The 19,595-nt window shown below is 37.7% G+C and overlaps 1 protein-coding gene across 1 annotated transcript in view; it reads left to right on the top strand.

Annotated features, from left to right (window-relative positions):
* LOC145985370 (uncharacterized) overlaps positions 1-13,604 on the top strand; it is a 244,184-nt gene extending 230,580 nt beyond the window's left edge. Inside the window, exon 5 of the mRNA XM_083119317.1 lies at positions 8,697-13,604. Coding sequence (XP_082975443.1) covers positions 8,697-9,164 — 468 coding nt within the window. The 3' untranslated portion in view covers positions 9,165-13,604. The remainder of the gene's footprint in view (positions 1-8,696) is intronic.
* The last annotated feature ends 5,991 nt before the right edge of the window (positions 13,605-19,595 follow it).

A 19,595-nucleotide genomic window follows, 5' to 3' on the forward strand; every position in this document is an offset into this window, starting at 1 on the left:
TGCATAGTGGTTTTTGATGTAATTTTTGCTCGCGCCGACGATTGATTTGTGTATTCCGGCAGCTGGAGCTGATTAAGTTTTTGCATCACTATGTAATGGTGTAGTTGTTCTCATTGGACGAGAGAGGCTTATGTGTATTACCCCCGTCCGAGAAACTTGTTAAATGTCGTGCTTACGACTGGATGCATACGTTCATTCGAACGAAAGATTTAACCACGCCGACCCAATTGTCTTAGTTAACCGCTTTCCGAGGACTGGCACATGAATTAATTTAAAAGAGCACAGGAGCTGGCAGACAAATATCCTAAATTCGCATAAAGGTTTAAAAACTAAAAAGGAATGATATGTTAATGAGATCCATGATTTGTATCTATACTTCACATGTAAAAACACCTCAGATGTGTGAAAGAGAGATAGAGTGAATGAGTGAGAGATTGAGGAGGCTATGTAAACAGTTGTTGATTGCAATCTTTTTTTGTTGTTACAATATATATTCACTTTTTACCGTTCGTCAGTGTTGTTATTTGACGTTTTTCAGGTACCGGATAGTATGCTATTAGTAGTGGCGTAGCATGAGCATTTCGGATGGGAACGCCAAGTCCGAAGGAAGGGTAGGCCTTTTTTTTTTGCTTAAGAGTTTACTTATGGAATTAGCGTATTGTCTATTTAAAATCACAATCTCATTGTGTTTATTACATGAAGTCAGCCGGGTTCCGATAAAACATGATCCATGCTTGTTTTATGTAGAAAATAAGATGTCTCAGTGTGCAACAAATGCTTGGAGCACTGGTGTTTGATACCATTTTTAATTAGGTTACTCAAGTCAGAAACACCGTACACTTCGGAAGTATTTTGCTCCGCACGTTTAACACATGTGTAGCAAAACAGTATTTTATAATCAAGGAAACCTTTCGGCATGACGCAAGTAATTAAAAAAAACTACCTGAATTACAAGCGCCTCTAGAACAACAGTAGACTTCATTGTTGTGGATGATACGACTATTGATTGATTTGGTTTATTTTACTTCGCTTTCTACCACTTTTGGCTAATCGCAAATATGAATATGAGTGATGATATTGATGAAGTCACACTCACAAAGAACAAACATGCGTAGGCCGGGACTCAAACCGGACACCTCTGGCGTCTTAGCGCGCTGTGCAAAACACTCTGTACAATCTACTGACGTAACAGTGCCTATTAGTAATTCAGAGTTTCAGACCACTGTTTATTGCATCTTGAGAATGCTGATAGACATTTTAAAATAAATTTGTCAAGAGATCATACGATGTTAAGAGTTTTGAAACGAATGCTAAACATTTCCACTGGCACAATTTTAGGCAGTAAGATAGTAACGAAAAAAATATTTTTTTTTAAATAAATAGTTTTGCGGGTTAGGTGGTAGAGCAGCCACAGGCTGAACTTCTACCACGAGGACTTAATCAACTTGTTTGACAAAACTGTTTTGTTCTTTTAGTTTTTAATGCACTTCACTGTTCTTGCGATAAATTACACAATGCAGTGGTCATTAAAGATACGTCAGTGAATATTGCGTATTGTAACATCACACAGCACGAGCAGAGGCACGAGGTTTGTCTATGGGCACGAGCGCGAAAAACCGGGTAGGAATTCTACTTCTGTCATCTGCATCGGAAGTACAGCGCCTTGAATCGGAAGGCAGGAAAGGTCACATGGCCCCTAGAACCAATCAGGTGCTCCGTACGCCCGCCTATGGCAAGAACATTTCGCCCGTGCTGTAGAGATCCAAGCCACGAGCTTTCCCTCCTTCTCTCTGCCTACAGGCAGGCATGGTCCTGTACGCCAAACCTAGCCGGCGTCAGGCAAGCAGAGACATTAGAGAAATGCTACAACGAGAGCTGTTAGTGGAGCGTTGTAGACGGATCGAGAAATTAGCTTTTATAATGCCATAATGCTCAAACATGTATATAATTAGTCACGTTTTATTTTATATTTACAGCATTTGCGCATTTTTAAAATTTTAAATCAAGGAACGCCGGGCGTATGGGCGTACTAGGACGCTACGCTACTGGCTATTAGTGTGTTATGATTCTTCGAATCTACATATCCAAGGTAAACAAAACAGTGAAATATTTCAAGGTATTATCTCCGCCTCGCAATAGTACGACAATAAACGACCGTTTCAGTACCGAACTTGAAAACCTCGACCGCAAGAGTCACGACCGGTCTCCCGTACACATAACGACGTTTGGCCCCGTGCCGGGGGTATGAATGACACGTCATTTCGGGGACCGTGAGTGCACTCGTTACATTTGCATATGAATTGGATGAGCAACTATATAGGAAGTAATACGGCACTATTCCAAGGTGAGATCCATTTGCTGATCGTCGTTTCATTGGCGATATTTGTAGCCTACATATTAAATAGAAAGTAATTTTTCCTACAAGCGCTCAAATGCATACATTTATATTTTAAGTAAAAAGTGCGAGATGTACGGACATATAAAAAAACGGAAAAAGGAGCTTATTTTCTTCTGTCAGGGCGAGTTATTTGGATGCGGTAAAGCACACTTGCTGGTTTCCTTCCCGTTTGAACGCAGAAATACAAAACGCTCATTGATATTTTAAAGGCCGCGGTGACTCATTCGGTAACGCGTCTGACTGCGTCTGACTACCATGCTAAAGGTCCCGGGTTCGATCCCCGGCCGGTTCAAATCCGGGAACTTTTCTAACGATGGAAGCGGCCTCGACGCCCACCCAGCGTCGAATAACATGGATACCTGGGGGAAATCCTGGGGGGTAAAGGCGGTCAGGGGCGTGATGCTGATCACATCAGCCCCACTCACGACCGGATCAAGAGAGTGTGGGGCGTTACCCCACACCCCCTATACGCATTCATGGCGTGGTGCTATGCACAGGGGAGCACTTTACCTTTTCCATTGATATTTTAAGTCAATTTTCTGCTATGTGTGTTAAACATGACGATGAAGATGAATAAAAAACTGGAAAAATTAATGATGGGACAAACACAATGACACACCATTGCCTCACCATGGTGTTCAAACCTCTTCTCTATCAATGTTGATTTGATTGATTGAGTTGGTGTTTTACGTTCACTTTGTGCACAGTAAGACCACTGGTAAGACTAATCGGCACTGGACCTACAGTTTAAAGTGGGATCCGAGCCACTATCTATATGCCTCCACCGGGAATCGAACCCGGGACCCCTTGATTACAAGGCAACGACGCTACCACTGCGCCATCGGGGAGGCACACTATCTATCAATGTTGAAAAGATTGCAAAAGACGAAAATTAATAATAGTGACGTAATTTTCTGGCTACACAAAAAAATATTTCCTCTGGTTGCACAAAAATTTATTTCCTCTGGTTACACACAAAAAAAAATCTGTTTACACAAAAAATTAATAGCTACAGTTCGTGTGTACTTCAAGAACGTAACGTGTAACCTATCTGACTATGACCGAGCATCTTTTGAAAGGAAAAGTAATATTTTTGCTCATATCACTAAAACAGAGAGAAAATCGAGATTTGAATGATTTCTCTTCTACCTTTAATGAAGTGCAAGGGGTGCGGGACGGAAAATTTTTGGTTGGGAAGGAAACAGGACGGGGTATTTTTAAGTCCCGACGTTCAAATCGGGAAAAATAATGTTATTTCCCGACTAAATTTGGAGATTATAGGAGCGGCAAATATTCAACATTACCCGATACTAAAAAAATGTTAATTATACACACAATTTCACCCTCGGGTGATGATTTATTTTGCATTTCTGAAATAGAAGCTGCTTATTTCAATAAATTTCGGACATTTAGTACAAAGAAAAAATATGTAGGGAATAAACTACTTTTAACCCTATCATTATTTCCGAAGTCTGGATCGGAACGGTTTTTTTTTTTTTTTTTTTTTTTTGTCCAGACTTTTTGGGTTCCTGCACATCCGTTGTCATTACTGCAGAGTCTACTCCTGCTAATTGCCTTCCAATTTTCACGGCTGACAGCTTGAATGCAATAATTTTGGCGCCTAGATCTCGAGGACATGATGAAGAGAGATCCGTGAAAAATTATTTAGCTCTGATCGTAGTTTACATCCTTCTTGTACACATTCGTTCCTTTCATACATGACACAATCTCAGCTCCCTTTGGCGGCATGTTGTGAGCCTACGGACCGGAAGTTGTTGTGCTACAAGTATGGCGTCCGGTTGTTGTGCTACAAGTATGGCGTCCGGTTGATGTGCTACAAGTATGGCGTCCGCGCGAAGGCACTTCCTTCCGGTGGGTAGCCCCTATACTGATCGTTTGAATGTTCGAGCTTTATTCGCACGAGCGAAGAAACTGTCCATTTCATAAGCCATCTAGCGCAGTGGTTCTCAACCTTTTTCAGTCCGGCACCCACCTTGAAGGATAGATATTATACTTCATGCGACCTATAAGCATGGCGCCGGCAGAATTACTTGTACGGGTGTGCACCCAGTTTATAATCATATTTTTACTATATCGAGAATTTTGAGAAGCCCTATTTTACGCTTGCTTAAACAAATCACAAGGAACTGGATATCCAGTACGAATGCTCTAGTTGACGCTGGACTGGCTACCCATTTGCTAGTTTTCGCCTCACACGGTACTTGTTATACCGTACTTGTCGCTAGTCTTTCGTTCCCATAATGGCGGCCGCGCGAGATGTAAACAACGTATCACTTCACACTTTTAAAATACGATAACTATTCAACCGAGAGGAATATCGCTTCGTTTTAAATGGTTTTAGGTAGAGAAGAATAGCGCTGATAAAATACATACTTTACAACGTTTACTATACACGTATGGAAGAATATTTTAGCTTTTTCAATTGTAAACATGCCTTTCGTGCTGTATGCACTCGGAAACCACAGACAAAAAAGGCTACTTTGCAAACTCACAGATTATCTTCACATGGCCAAACTTTGCTGTGATTGGCTGTTCCACAGAATCTAGTCGAAGAAGTTAGTAGCAATTAGAACATGTCCTATTCCTCAAAACCAGTCAAGCAGTCAGCCAAGCGGCCATGATTTCTATCTAGAAAGTCAGTTCACCGCCAACTAGGGCATTCCAACTAGAAATCCAGTTCCGTGTGATAAGAGGCTTTAATTCTAGAAAAGTAAATATGTAATTTAAAAGATCAATTTACTCTAGTCTAACATCTAACTAAACACACATGAAGAAATTGAGAGATGCCGGTAAAAAGCAATGGTAGAGCGTGAATAACAGAAATGTAGAGTTTAGACTAGGTACAATACGGGTTGAATTTAAATTGATAAAAAAAATATCTTAATAATTTAAATAGGTTTCTAAGACACCGTAAATAAATTTTAGAGAGACTTTACGACCTAGCAAACTACCCCTCGGACCCCATATGTTGAGAAACGATGATCTAGCGTCATCCGTGCGAGCTATTGGACGATCGAGCAAAAAGACTTAGATTCAGCACTCTACTAACCACCGTTTGGACATACACTAACTACTATTGATGCAAGGAAGAGATTTTACTAGTACTAGTAGTAGGAGGAGAAAGTTGATGATACGTAACATATGCCTGGTTTATGAATTGTGAACTGGAGTACAGTAGCCTAATATCGTTCAGGTGGGCTCAAGGGTGGATAAAATATTTAGAGGTAGACTCAGTTTTGGTGGTCGTAGATAGTAAGATCTCTCTCTATCTCGCTCTCTCTTACTATAGCTGTCCTTTTTACATATTTTCTTTCTTTCTCAAATCTTTCTAATTTTCTTTCTCTTTTCTTCAATTTCTCTCTCTCTTTTGGATTCAAAACTGCAGGGACAAGGACAGTTTACTTTCCCTTTATAGATAAGGTTTAGCATAATGCGGGGGCAAAAGTAGGAAAAATAGGGGATCAACTGCCCCCCACGCCCCCCCCCAATCGCCGCCACTGCCTGTTTTTCTATCAATTTGTTCACAGACACACATTCACACACACACACCATGGTTTCAGAGATTTTAAAATCTGAGAACCTGATAGGGTACTTTATTTCGGGACACTTCTTATTTTGTGATCTCTACGTAGTGTTCTGGTCATCTGTGTATCCCAGAAAATACGTTGGAATTTCATAATCAGTTGGAATAACAGACTTCTGACAAATGTTACACAGTTTTCCATTCGTGCTGCCGCCTGGAATGCTTGATGGGAACTAATTCGCACACTAGGGGAGGTAGGGGGAAATCTGATCACTTTTTTTTAAAAAAAACTCCATTTATTGAATATCAGTCCCTTTATTACAATTGAAATTATATGCATAAAAACAAGCAAACCTTCAGCTACTAGACAAATGTATAAATTACTTTCATTTCTTATTATTTGCTGAGATATTGTAACTTTAATGCACGTGGTGCACTGATCCGATTTACCTCACCTCTGCGGGGTAAATCGGATCGGCGGTGGAGTAAATCGAATCGCACAGATTTTGATAAACAAATGCCACAAATAAACTGCTTTTTACCAAAGGCGTTTACACAGCGTTCATGGAACCACCCTTTGCAAGCCTGGTGACTTTTTTTTGTCGTAGTACGAAAGACTGCAGAATCCACACCTCCACGCTTCGTTCTTCTCACTTCTCGATGCGAGTTTTCCAGCTTGCTTAACCTGTCTCTTATCCTTCTCATTCTTCCTCTTATCCCCAGGGTTGAGGTACGGATAATTTTCACCTGATGTCAGACGAAGTGAAGGAATATATTTTCATGCATTTTTCTTCTGAAAGTTCGAAACATTTTCTCGTGTCATGCCATTCATTCTTGCACGAGAACGACCTTCGGCTTTCCGAATAGAAAGTTCTGGGTGTCTTTTTATAAATCCCTGAAACCAATCAATGCCAGCCATTTCGGATTCCTCGTTGAAATTGTTTGGAATCCTTCGCTCAGTCACATACCTATAGGCATACTCACGTACGCTCCTCGGTGTCAAACCAAATCCCCTTTTGGACAGGTAGACTAGACTCACAACGAGCTGCTTCAATGTCTAGAGGTATCACTGGTTGACGTCGAACATTATGCACTGGAACATTTTCAGGCTCTTAAGTTCTTCTTTGAAGGGTTGTAAATGGGACACCAAACACGTTTGAGGCTTTCCGTATTGAATATTGCCCTTCTCTAACAGCAGTGACAGCTTCTTCCATAGCTACAACCGACCAGGAACTATAAGGACCATGAGCAATTTTCCGAATGTAGTTACGAGGCATCTGAAACAAAACAAAATGTTGCTATAGCCTACATTAAAGCACACGTACACATGTGTTGTGCTACAAATTAGGCTGCTGATGATCATAGATACACAGAGTGATTTATTAAAATATAAATATAGCCTACTGGATCTCTCCAGTTATTTCAAAACAATCAAACGGAAAGCTGAATTCGAATAATCTGATTTACCCTGAAATACACCTTATTAACTACCTATTTTTTGTTGGCACTAATTTCTGTGTTTTGTTTAAAATTATCACAAGATCTGGTGAGGCATGCTTAATTCAATGAAATATTACAATTGAAAATAAAATTTACTTAACAAGCAATGAATAGAAGCTTATTCCACGACAATGAAAACTTACATAGGCTGCTTTTTTGTCCGGACAAGAAAATAAAATTTACTTAACAAGCAATGAATAGAAGCTTATTCCACGACAATGAAAACTTACATAGGCTGCTTTTTTGTCCGGACAAAAATGCACACAACTTGAAACATTGTAGTCTGGAACTCTTCTGGTGCCAAACAAACAATGGGTTCTGGCAGTTCTCGTTTCTTCCAAGATGTGGCAGCACAATGCATGCCGCAATGACGCAAAAACTTCATTTCTTGTGTCTGCAAAACTGAGTTCTTTTTAGCCGATCCGATTTCCCCCTACCCACCCAATTTATGAAAATTCTCCACTATTTGCAGAGTTTTCCAAAATTAACTCAAAATTATACGAAGTCATTATTTCACGAGTTGCTGCTGGATGTGGGCTGAATTTTTTTGCCCGTTTATCCAATGAAAGTTCCCCATAGTCGATTTGGTTCTCCCGTGTAAAAGTGTGTATTCTAAAGCAGGGCCTCGAAATGACCAATCTGTCAACGCACACATAAAGCTTTGTGTGCACGTGGTTCTTGCTGTTATTATAAAATTTATAATCTAGGATCTTTGGTTGGTGAAAAGGGTGCCCTAGAATCTACCAGGTGGCACCACACCTGACTGATACAACGTACCAGATTTTTTTAAGTAACTCGCCAAGCACTGCCGTACATTGAGTATGCTCTAATACTTACTAACTAAACTAACTCTCTAGCCTTCTTAAACCAGAAGGTTTATGGCTGCAGCAACACAAGCCTTCCATCCGTCCCTATCCTGGGCAAGATCAATCCAGTCTTTTCCATCCTTACCGATTTTCTTTAGATCCATCTCAACATTATCCCTCCATCTTCGTCTTGGCCATTCTACAGGTCTCTTACCATCAGGTTTCCAAACAAGAATCCTGTAAACTCTTCTTTCCTCTCCCATTCGTGCCACATGGCCTGCCCATCTACACGTAAGTCTTCTTGATTGAATTATTACAAATTATGCAGTTCTAAATTATGTAACCTCCACTCACCTGTCTCCTCATCCCTTTTAGATTCAAATGTTTTTCTATGGATTTTATTTGCAAATAAATTTTATGCTCTAATGGTTTCTGTTTATATTTACAGCTGCTGGCAATAGTATTAGACTTCATCCTGTTCATCCTGGCCCTGTACGACTTCCTGTTCTCCAGACGCCTTGGAGGCGATCCAACAATGCTGAGCCGAGATCCTTCGGGCCAAAATGCCACGACGTACAACAATCCAGGATTCAGGGAGAGGACACCAAGCCGCGGTAACGGGATCGCCATGACCGTCGCGAGCGGGAAACCTTATGTGTCTCACCGAGGGAACGGCCACACCTTGGCCAACGGGAGTGTGGGATCCGTGATCTCCTCGAACGGGTCGTTCGCGTCCTATAACTCAACGGGCAGTGGCCGGAGCCCTTTGAGGTCGAGTCTGAAGAAGCCTCGCCCTAAAACCGAAGACGGGCTGGGCATTCAGAACCCTGGGTTCAGTGGGAATTCTCCTACCCTGATGAGGAACGGGAGTGAAAAGAAGAAAGTGAGGATTCAAACTCATAGCACGGCTGTTTGATGTTGGAAATTGTACTCTTTGTACTCGAGAGCTGTGCAATCATGTCGGGGACCAGAGTGGTCTCGTTGTTGTCATTGTTTTCACTGTGTGTATATATATGATGTTATTTGTTGACAACCATCTAGAAGGAACTTATACGTTTATATTGAAATATATTCCCAATTTAACTGTTTGATCAAATTAACTATATTCTCAGTGCAAGTATGCGTTGGTCAATGGACAATACGTAGTGTTTCCGCCCAAACTCCTGTTACAAAAGTGAGAGTGTACATAATATGAATATATATGTGGTGTTTCAAGTATCTTGATTCCGTCCAAATAACTGAGTGTCCATTAATACTGGAAACAAGCAACTTTATTCTAAAATTTTGCAGTGCAGTGCAAAAACATGTACAGAATATTCAAGTTGTAGGATTGTTTTATATAGGTACATGTAGAACTTGGAATTGCTTGAGGTTGTACAAATTGATTTACTTTGAAGAAAGTAACAGACTGAACACAGAAGTGTCGAGTTGAAAGAAGTTTTGTGTACATACCACAGAGTTTTAGAAATGTGAATATGTTTAATTATGCATCAAGCTAATATGTATATTGTCAGATGCTTATATATATATATATATATTTGTTTTGTTAGGTTTTTGTTTAAGCATTTTTTTTCCAGCATTTTTAACAGATAATATGGAATTCCATTAGCTGTTGTAATCTAGTTCATTGTTGTGTAGCAGGGTATGTTGGTAATCTTGTTTGACATTTAGAAAGTGAGAATCAAATCGATGCTTGGTTATCTGGCTGGACCAGCTTTCTGGAGTTCCTCTCAGTTATGTATTTTTTAATGATCATGTAGGTTAGTAACAAATTTATCTTGTATACTATTACATTTTCAAACATTTTTCATGTGACATTTTAATTTCTATTGTACATTATTTAAATTCTCCTCAAACATCACATAAGAGTTTACACTGAACTTACCAACTTCTAAGAGAATGTTTCTTGTCACAGTGATGATTTCTATGCGAGTTGCTACTTTAAAGTATTATGTAAACACCTATAAGATGAGAAGTGTTTAATTATACATGAGAAAGAGAGAATGATTTACCAATATTACTGTTAAAACTAATTTAGACACAACAAAAATGGCTGCCTACAGGTTCGCCAAAACAAAATTCTTTCATAAAGTCTACAGGTTTGCAGTTTGGTTTGGTAATTTTTGTGAATGAAATTTTGCATTGTCATTTACTTCAACTAATATATTAGTCTCACTGACATCGTGACTTGAAAAATATTTCATGTACATTTTCAATGAATAATTTTCCTCATTAAAACATTGAGAGAAATCTTAAGTATTGTTTCCCTCTTTGGATGTCATTGTATCGAAGACACCTGAAGTAAAAGAAGTTATTGGCTGAGAAAATTAATTAATTTTTGTAATGATCTCCATAAATCTTTTTGTATACATGAGAAAGTGCAATTGTCCTTAGCATTGGTGCAAGAGGAATAATTCAAAGAATATTTATTTTGATCTCTGTTTAGATATTCCATTCATTCAAGCACTACAATAATACATGATTTTCTGCAGTGTACTTGTTCTACTTGCAGCTTTGTTCAGATTGAGTGAAAGAAATACAGGGTACATATTTTTTCACCCACAATTTGCATGACTGATCCGCATAGTTTAAGGATAAAATAAGTGTCTCGCAAACATTATGTGTGTAATTGCTCATGTCATATTCATTTAATAAGGTTGAATTTCATAAAATATTAACGACATAAAAAGTGAAACAGATTGAAAGTTGTTGCTCAAAATGTGTAACTAAATTGGTGTGGATTGAACTATTTTTTTAAATTAACAACTTTTGAAAGAACAACACAGAAAAGTGACCTTCAGAGTACTAAGATATTATGCAATATAGCCAATTACTGCCTAAAAAGTATCAATCATAAATATTCGCTTAAAAATAAATTGTATGGCAATTGTTCATAAATTGCAATATTCTAACAGAGATACATAAAAAGGCTTAAAATTAATAGTCACATTTCCTTTATTTGAATACTTATGAAGAAATACTAGATCATTTTACAAAATATTTAAATTTTTTCATATTTTCTTATATTTTTTTATAATTATTTAATATTAACTTTCTACTACTTCTTGTGTAATTCTCTAGAACAGAGATTTTTCAACTGTGGTCCATGGACCCTTGGGAATCCGTGGGACCCTCTCAGGGGGTCCACGAAATCGTCCAAGTGTTCCACAAAGGTTCAGAAAAATACAAAGACAAGAGTATTTACTCTTTAATGATGCAAATTCCAGGCTTTAAACTTTGAGTGAGTTAATTATTGGGGTCTGCGAGGGTGAGTGATCTCTGAAGGGGGTCCGTGGTCTAGGAAAGTTCAAGAACCGCTGCTCTAGAAAATTGGCAATACATTACAAATCAATGTATGTTACTTTCAAATTATTCCTTTACATATATGTTGTATGGGTTGTAACAACCTAATTAGCCTTTACAACCCAGTAGTGTCCCTGACTGTACTTGATATTCTATGTGCACATGAAGATGTTTTCAGTTTGATTACCAGCAAAGATATTCATAGTTCTATGAAAAGTTACCATGTATCATGAAGATATGCAATATATTTTCTTACTTTCTGACTTGTTTAGTTAGCATCATATTTCCATAATAAATGTATGTGTGTGTGTGCTGAAAACCTTTATGATATATTCACATAAAAATATGACAAATAAAATAATATACTCAAGTTAATTTAAACTTTATGAAATACTATAAGAGAATTTATCTGAATGTAGCTTTCAGCACAGCACAGGAGACCAGTGAAGCGACAATAATATTACTCACAAACAATGAAACACGTAATTGTTACTAATATAATTTTACATGATGAACTACTACTACTACTACAACTTCATACAAGACAAATGTATGATTGACACTGAATGCAATAAATTCTATAGAAATAAAAATCAATTTGTGTAAACACAAGTATTTGGGGAAAAAGATTAGAAGGACTTATCTAGTTAAACTAGATAGAAAGTATATAATTTAACTATAAGGTTATTTTGAAACTTAGTACAAACAGCACACTGTATTGAAATTTTAAATTCATCATAATGGACTACACAGCAACATCAGTAAATTCCCAATACCAAGCATTTCTTATATATGCTGAATGTATTTCTGTGTATGGTGTAAAATTAAACTGCTTTATTAATATATTACAACAGCATTCAAGTGTACTCATCATCATAAATCTTGTAGTGTAATCACTTGTTAATTTCATCAGTACATATCACAAGAATAAGGAAAAATCTACATGGTGTATTTGTCAAGAAACTATCTGATTAAAAAGGCAAATCAAATATTAAAAATATTGTCCCATGCTATTTAGTGCACAACATTTCCAGATAATTTTCTCAATTCAATTTGTGGTATCTTAAAGTAACCTGTTTTTAAATAATATTTTATGTAATTGTTACTTCATACTTTGTTATGATGATAATCTTAATTATTCAAGGAACAAGGAAGTGACTGAAATATTGCATTTCAAAGGCTCAGCTAACGTTTCTTAATTTTTCGACATCTGTAAAATTGTGTAAAGCTTATATTTTGCAGATCAGTAATACTTATTTAGATGTTAAGTAAGAAATTCAGAAAAACAATCAAATATCTTCCTTCACTTAAAAGAATGACCCATATCAAAAAATATGACAACTAACATTAACATTTAATAATGCAGTTATCTTATTTACACACTATTGTTATTAATTTGTTGCTATATAAATAAAATTTTATTTAATGAAACCCGGTATTAGTTATAAATAAATTATATTGTAGGAAAATTGTACTATCATTTATTGCTGAGCATAGAACAATATTTTCCCAATTGTATCGCAAGAGAGCTCAAAATAAAGTTTATTCTGTATAGTTATATCACAACGTAGATACATTAGGTATAAGTTCTGATATGATGGTATATGTAAGTGTGAGTCTGGTTGATTTTTAGTGAAGAAAGGGTGTGCTGAAATGTTAATCCTTATGTGATCATTAGTATAGGTTACAATTGTAAATTACATTCTCTTGTACAAATATGTTGCTGCAAAAAATACTATATTAATTTGGCTCATTTCTGAAGTAGAATGAAGTGCATCCAGCAAAGTTTTATTTTTGGAACACATTGTTATCTAAGTAATTCATGTCATTAGATTGTTGAATAGATGTATTTCTGAAAATGTATTAAAAATAATTTGACTAAATTTTTTGTTTGTTTAGAAAACTCATATAAAACTTTGTAATTTCATAATGTTCATCATCACCAGTATTGTTCATTGTGTTGAATATTTACTTACCAATAATACAAGTACCTACATAACATTTACATTGAGTGTATGAATAAATATAAAATAGACAACTATTTTAATAAAAAGGTCACGAAAATTGTGTATTGCATTTTCCTTACATCCTTCTTGCAAATATTTAATGTTTTAACATTTTATGTTTTTTATTTTTGTTACTGAATATATTCTTTAAAAAAAACTGTGGTGCAACAGCCCATGAGAGCCAAGGCCTACCTACAGACTGCTGGCCCCCAATCCCACATGGCTTAGCACAGGTGGGCGACCATCCAACCAGTTACAGGGTGACATGCGAACCAGACGAAAGTACACATAATCAAATAGATCATGTGCTCATTGATAGAAGACATGAATCAGATGTGCTGGACATCTGAAGAAGTTTCAGGGGGTGACTCAGATCATTTTTTGGTCAGAATGAAGTACAAACAAAGGATATTAAAGATAAATTTGTTATAAGTAAGCCAAAAAATAACAGAAATATTGCGAGACAATATAAAGAGAAGAAAGATAGAATATTCGAACAGAGGAGAAACATCAGTACAAGAAGAATGGAATCACTTAAGGACGTTGTAACAAGTACAGGAGAAGTTGTTGGATATGAAAGGAAATTAGGAATGTATAGTGTGATGAAGAAAGAAAGAAAGAAACGAGGCAAGACAAAAAATGCTAATTAGAAGAACACGAAATTCAATAGAGACCTTTAGGGAGAAAAGAAGAAAAGCTAAGAAAGTGTAGTGCAAGAAGAAGAGAATCTATGGAAAGAAACAAGTACGGGAAGTAGAAGAACTTGCAAGGAATATGGAGACTAGAAAGATGTACCAAAAAAACTGGAGAAATAATAAGAGGGTATCAACCACGACTTGCATTGTGTAAAACTAAGAAAGGGGATTTAGTGGGAGGAGTAGAAGGAATTCTAAAACGATGGGCAGAATGTTTTAAAGAACTTCTGTAAACAGCAATGATACAAAAGAGAGAGAAGATATGGAGGAAAGAATAGCTTATGGACATGAGCAACAAATACCAAAACCAAGCTACGAGGAAGTTCAAGAAGCAATAAAAGAAATTAAGAATAATATAAAACCAGGAGAAGACAAAATTAAAGCAGAACTTTTGAAGTATGGAGGAGAGAGGATAGTAAGGAAACTACATGGATTGACTCGGAAGATCTAGGAAAGGGAAGAAATGCCAGAAGACTGGGCAATGGGTATTATTTGCCTCACTCATAAATCTAACGATAAAGCTGATTGTAGAAACTACAGAGGAATTTCACTGCTTAGCGTCCCATACAAAGTTCTGAAGGTGAAGAAATTTTAGGTTTACCAGTGTGGCTTTAGAAAAGATAGATCAACCACAGACCATATTATCTCAATGACGTGTATACTCGACAAGTGCTATGAACATAACATCACCTTATACCAAATGTTTAAAGATTACCAGAAAGCCCATGACAGCATGTGTAGAAAAGCTCTTTTTAACATATTGCAAGAATTGGTATACCACAGAAGTTAAGATTAATTAAAATGACATTAGTAAATACAAAGGTAAAGGTAGGAGGCGAATATAGGTAAAATATTAAGTTCCTGGTACATATAGCACTGTGCCATGAAGGCACATTTAGGGGATGTGGGGTTGGGTCCCCACACATTCTCGATCGCGGTGATGTAATCAGCATCACGCTTCGGCTGCATTTAAACCCCCCCCCCCTAGGTACCCATTCATTTGAGGCTGGGTGAGCGGGGACAAGGCTGGAAAAATTCCCACCCCGAGAATCGAACCCCGCATTGCAGTCAAGATACCATTCCGACTTCTTTTATTTTATTTTAAGAAAAGCCCCTAACCCGGCAGCTTTCCCCACACAAAGCTCATATCAAAAATTCTGAAATCTCAACTTTTTCAATCAATACAGACACACTCAAACATCCGGGATTCGAACCCGGGACCCTTGGCATCGTAGCGCGCTGCGCTGATTACTCCCCAACGGAGGCTGACAAGACTAGACCACCACGGCTAGTATACTGAAGAATTTGAAACCTCACGAGGAGTGAGGCAGAGAGATGTACTTTCAACCCAGCAATATTCAACCTGGTCTTAGAAAAAGCCATACGAGGGAAAGAAATAAACAAAATAGGAAATATATTCAACAGAATGAAACAATATCTTGCTTGTGCAGATGATGTATGTCTAACAAGTAGAACTGAGATAGGAATTAAGGAAAGCTTTATACAACTACAAAATCAAGCAGAAAATGTGGGTCTCGCAGTGAACGAGAAAAAAAAATTATGTGAAAAACACGAAGGAGAAATACAAGTATGATATATAGTACATACAAATAAACAACAGGAAATTTGAAAGAGTTGTGAGGTTCAAATATTTAGGGTCAATCTTGACAGATACAAGTAATATAAGTGCAGAGATAAACAGAATACTTGTGGGCAATAGATGCTATTTTTCCTCCTTAAATTATTCAGATCCAAAAGCATATCTAAACATCTCAAAACCAAGCTCTATAAGACTGTAATAAGACACACAGTTAAAAATGGAGTAGAAGAGAAACATAGTGCTTAACAGCACAACATAAGGAAAACCCACTCGGAGGGGAACAAAGAACTCCAGGACATCTCAGCAGACATATATTGCGAATGAAATCAAGAAGATGAGACTAAACTGGTTAGAACATGCAGAAAGGATGGAGGGAAGCCGTAACGGAGGACCAGTGCCTACCTACCGACTGCCGGCCTCACTCCCACCAGAGCTGGGAGATGATCCAGCCAATTACAAGGAGACGTGTGATCAGCACGACGAACCCCCAGTCATCATAGATTTTCTATGATCAGTTTACGCTACTCATCCGTAGCTCCCCAATTTCCTGACAATGCTGGGTGACCACAAGGTCCCATACACAGGCCGAAATCTCAGGACAGAAGTTGTTATGCTTTCCCCAGAACACTCGAACCTGCAGGCATCCTGTTAGCCAGAGCTTAAAGCTAGCAGACAGGATCACGGTGCGGGACTTCTGGGCATGTATGTTCCTGAAAAATACATACGTAGTAAACTTTAAGGAGAAACTATTCTGTTGTATTAGACGTTACCAGTTTATAGTTCTTACCAGTTTTATATTTTTTCAGAATTACTTTTTGCTCCTACTTGCTTTACAAGAGCATGCCTACCAGCCAGTTTTGTTTCAAACTTTTATCACCTGCTTATATTATATTTTGATATTTTCTTTTCTTGTGAATTCTTACTGTACAAATATATTATCATCAGATAAAACAATAGTTCGTCATGCAAAATAATGTTGTACTGGTGTTGTTTGTTTGTGTTTGTTTATTTGCTGATACTGCCTTCGCACTGCATTCAAATGCAGAAAAATATAGACTAACATTGTGAAACACTTGAGATGCAATTAAATTCAATATATTTTTCTACTTACCATGTCTTTCGTGTATGCTCTATTACAAGCAAAATTTAATTCTACCACAAAATAACTTTTCAGTACACTTCACATATCCTATTCGGGAAATGTTATATCCCAACACCTATTTACCCGTTTGGTAATGATTTTTGCTCATTGCCTTTCATACCAAATCTTATAGTTCTCATAATTTTGATAATATGAGCTTAGTTGGCTCAGCAGAACATTTGTTTTTCACAGCTCCCGACAACAAACATTCCAAATGCTTATGTTGATTTGTAAATCTACACTTGTACTTGTACTTGATATTTGCTTTTAGCAACATTCTGTACAAGACATTTTCTAAAGGAGAACCTCGATCTGTCCCCTAAAGAGGAGGTGATATGGAGTGATGGATCACCTTTTGGGGTTAAAAAAAACCAACAGATATATGGTCAAACTTGTCGATTTAATGTTTGCAAAGTACTCTTAAGAATTCACTTGCAACAAAATATTTCAGTTTGCCTAATTCAATTGTTTTCATCACACACACATGTCACTTAAATTTCACTTTCTTGGTCAAGGGCACCTACAGGGAGGTTATTTCAGTCGTTCACCGCCAGCGTCACGGCCGTTCGGCGGACTCTTCATGCAACAGGTCCCGGCAAATTGCGTTCAGGAAGTCCGTAACAGAAACCGCTTGTTTTGTAATGTTTCCACTTTTCACAATTACAGTTACAATTACAATTGAAATAAGCACGTACCTTGTCGCAAGGATGCTGTGTGTGTGTGGAAAAGGTGTCCTCCCAAATACAAATATTTCTGGCATCTTATTTCTGACAGAAAATCTTAGATTAGACATCGTTACTTTATCGTCAGTTGTCAGAAAGGGAAGACAGCATCCCGGCGCATAAAGCAAACCGAAAGCGTAAAATGATATTTAAAAGTAATAATAATGATGATCACTAACCTCCTGTGTTATAAGAGATGTTGAAAATGACCTCCTTTAACAGCAATACAACACGTTTCTTAGGTTCAAGAGATCCTGTCTATCGTAATTCCCTGACCACTTTTCTGCAAGAATTCGTTTTCACGTAATTATCGTACATAAAAACTCTCTGTTCAAGACTATATTTGTTTAACGACATAACTAATGAATGAATAACAATTAACACACAATAAAGCACTGGCCATGAGTAGCACATTACAATAACACAGTATAAGCAACACGTCTACTGATAAACGCAAACAGAAGTGAACATGAACGTACACTGACGTCTGGTAGCCGACAGTGTTGCTAACCATTTTTCGGCAATGTCCCTACAGACGTAGTCAAAATGTCCCTACAACTGACCAAATGTCCCTACGCCAAGTAAAGCGACTAAAAAAATTATCACCTCATGAGCATGCAAAACAGAAGATAAAATATACACATTTACTTACCAAATCTTTCTGCTCGGTGCTTCCACAATTAATGAAGGAGCGAATTTACATTTGCCTATCCTAACTTAACCTAACCGTACCTGGAAGCGGCCCCGGCGCCTACCCAGCGTCGAATAACATGGGTACCTGGGGGAAACCCTGGGGGGTAAAGGCGGTCAGGGGCGTGATGCTGATCACATCACCCCCACTCACGACCGGATCAAGAAAGTGTGGGGCGTTACCCTCACACCCCCTATACGCCTTCATGGCGTGGTGCTATGCACAGGGGAACACTTTACCTTTTTTGTACCTGAATGGTTCGTGGGGCTATCCGTCAATGGTTTGTTGGGCTACCCGTTTTTCGAGCCCAAATTTTAACTATGTTTGCCTTGCCTAACCTAACTTAACCAAACCTTACCGAGAATGCTCAGTGGGGCTATTCCTGAATGGTTTTGCGGTAATTGTGATTACGAACCGATAAAAAATATTTTTTTCGTAGCACTTGAACATCATCGAAGACGCCATTTTAGTATCCTGCAATTTTATGATTGATGTAATGTTGCCAAATTTACCTGTAATCAAATCAGTTCTTCTACATCGTGATTGTCGCTGTCACATGTAAGCACGTTCTTTGGGCAATATACTGAAATGAATAAGTTTATTAATTAGCCCTCCTGCACACTCCACCTAACAATCTGTATAACATTAACAACTTTTTTACTGTTCTCTTCCGCTATTCTTACACAATCCATGCTCTCCAAGTATGAAATCAACAGTGTGGCAACGCTGTAGACAGCGTAACTAATTGTAATTTGTTCATATCAACAAATATGGCTACCATACTTGTATACGGAGAATCATTGCGAGAATTGAAATGCTTATTTTACAACTTCTACACGTTAATTAACATTTTTCCCCCCTCACCCCAACATGTTAACTTGAGATAAATCATCACGAATAATTATTTCGTGAGTATAAGACGTAGCATAGAAATTACAGAAGGGTCCGGTATTGTAAATTCTTGCCTTAATGAATAATAGGGGTGTGCGGGACAGAATTTTTTGGGTCGGGACGGGATCGGGACGGTAATTTTTTTAAATCCCGACATTCGGGACTGAAAAATTTGCAATTTCCCGACCAAGTCGGAAAATTTTCGGGACGGGAAATGTTCGAAATTTCCCGAAGCACTGGAAATCTCGAATTTTACAAGTCATTTTCACTTTAAGTGATTGTTTTTGCATTTCTAGAA

This window comes from Lepisma saccharinum, chromosome 3 (assembly GCF_977018435.1).
Source record: "Lepisma saccharinum chromosome 3, izLepSacc3.1, whole genome shotgun sequence".
In the NCBI taxonomy this organism is placed as follows: domain Eukaryota; kingdom Metazoa; phylum Arthropoda; class Insecta; order Zygentoma; family Lepismatidae; genus Lepisma; species Lepisma saccharinum.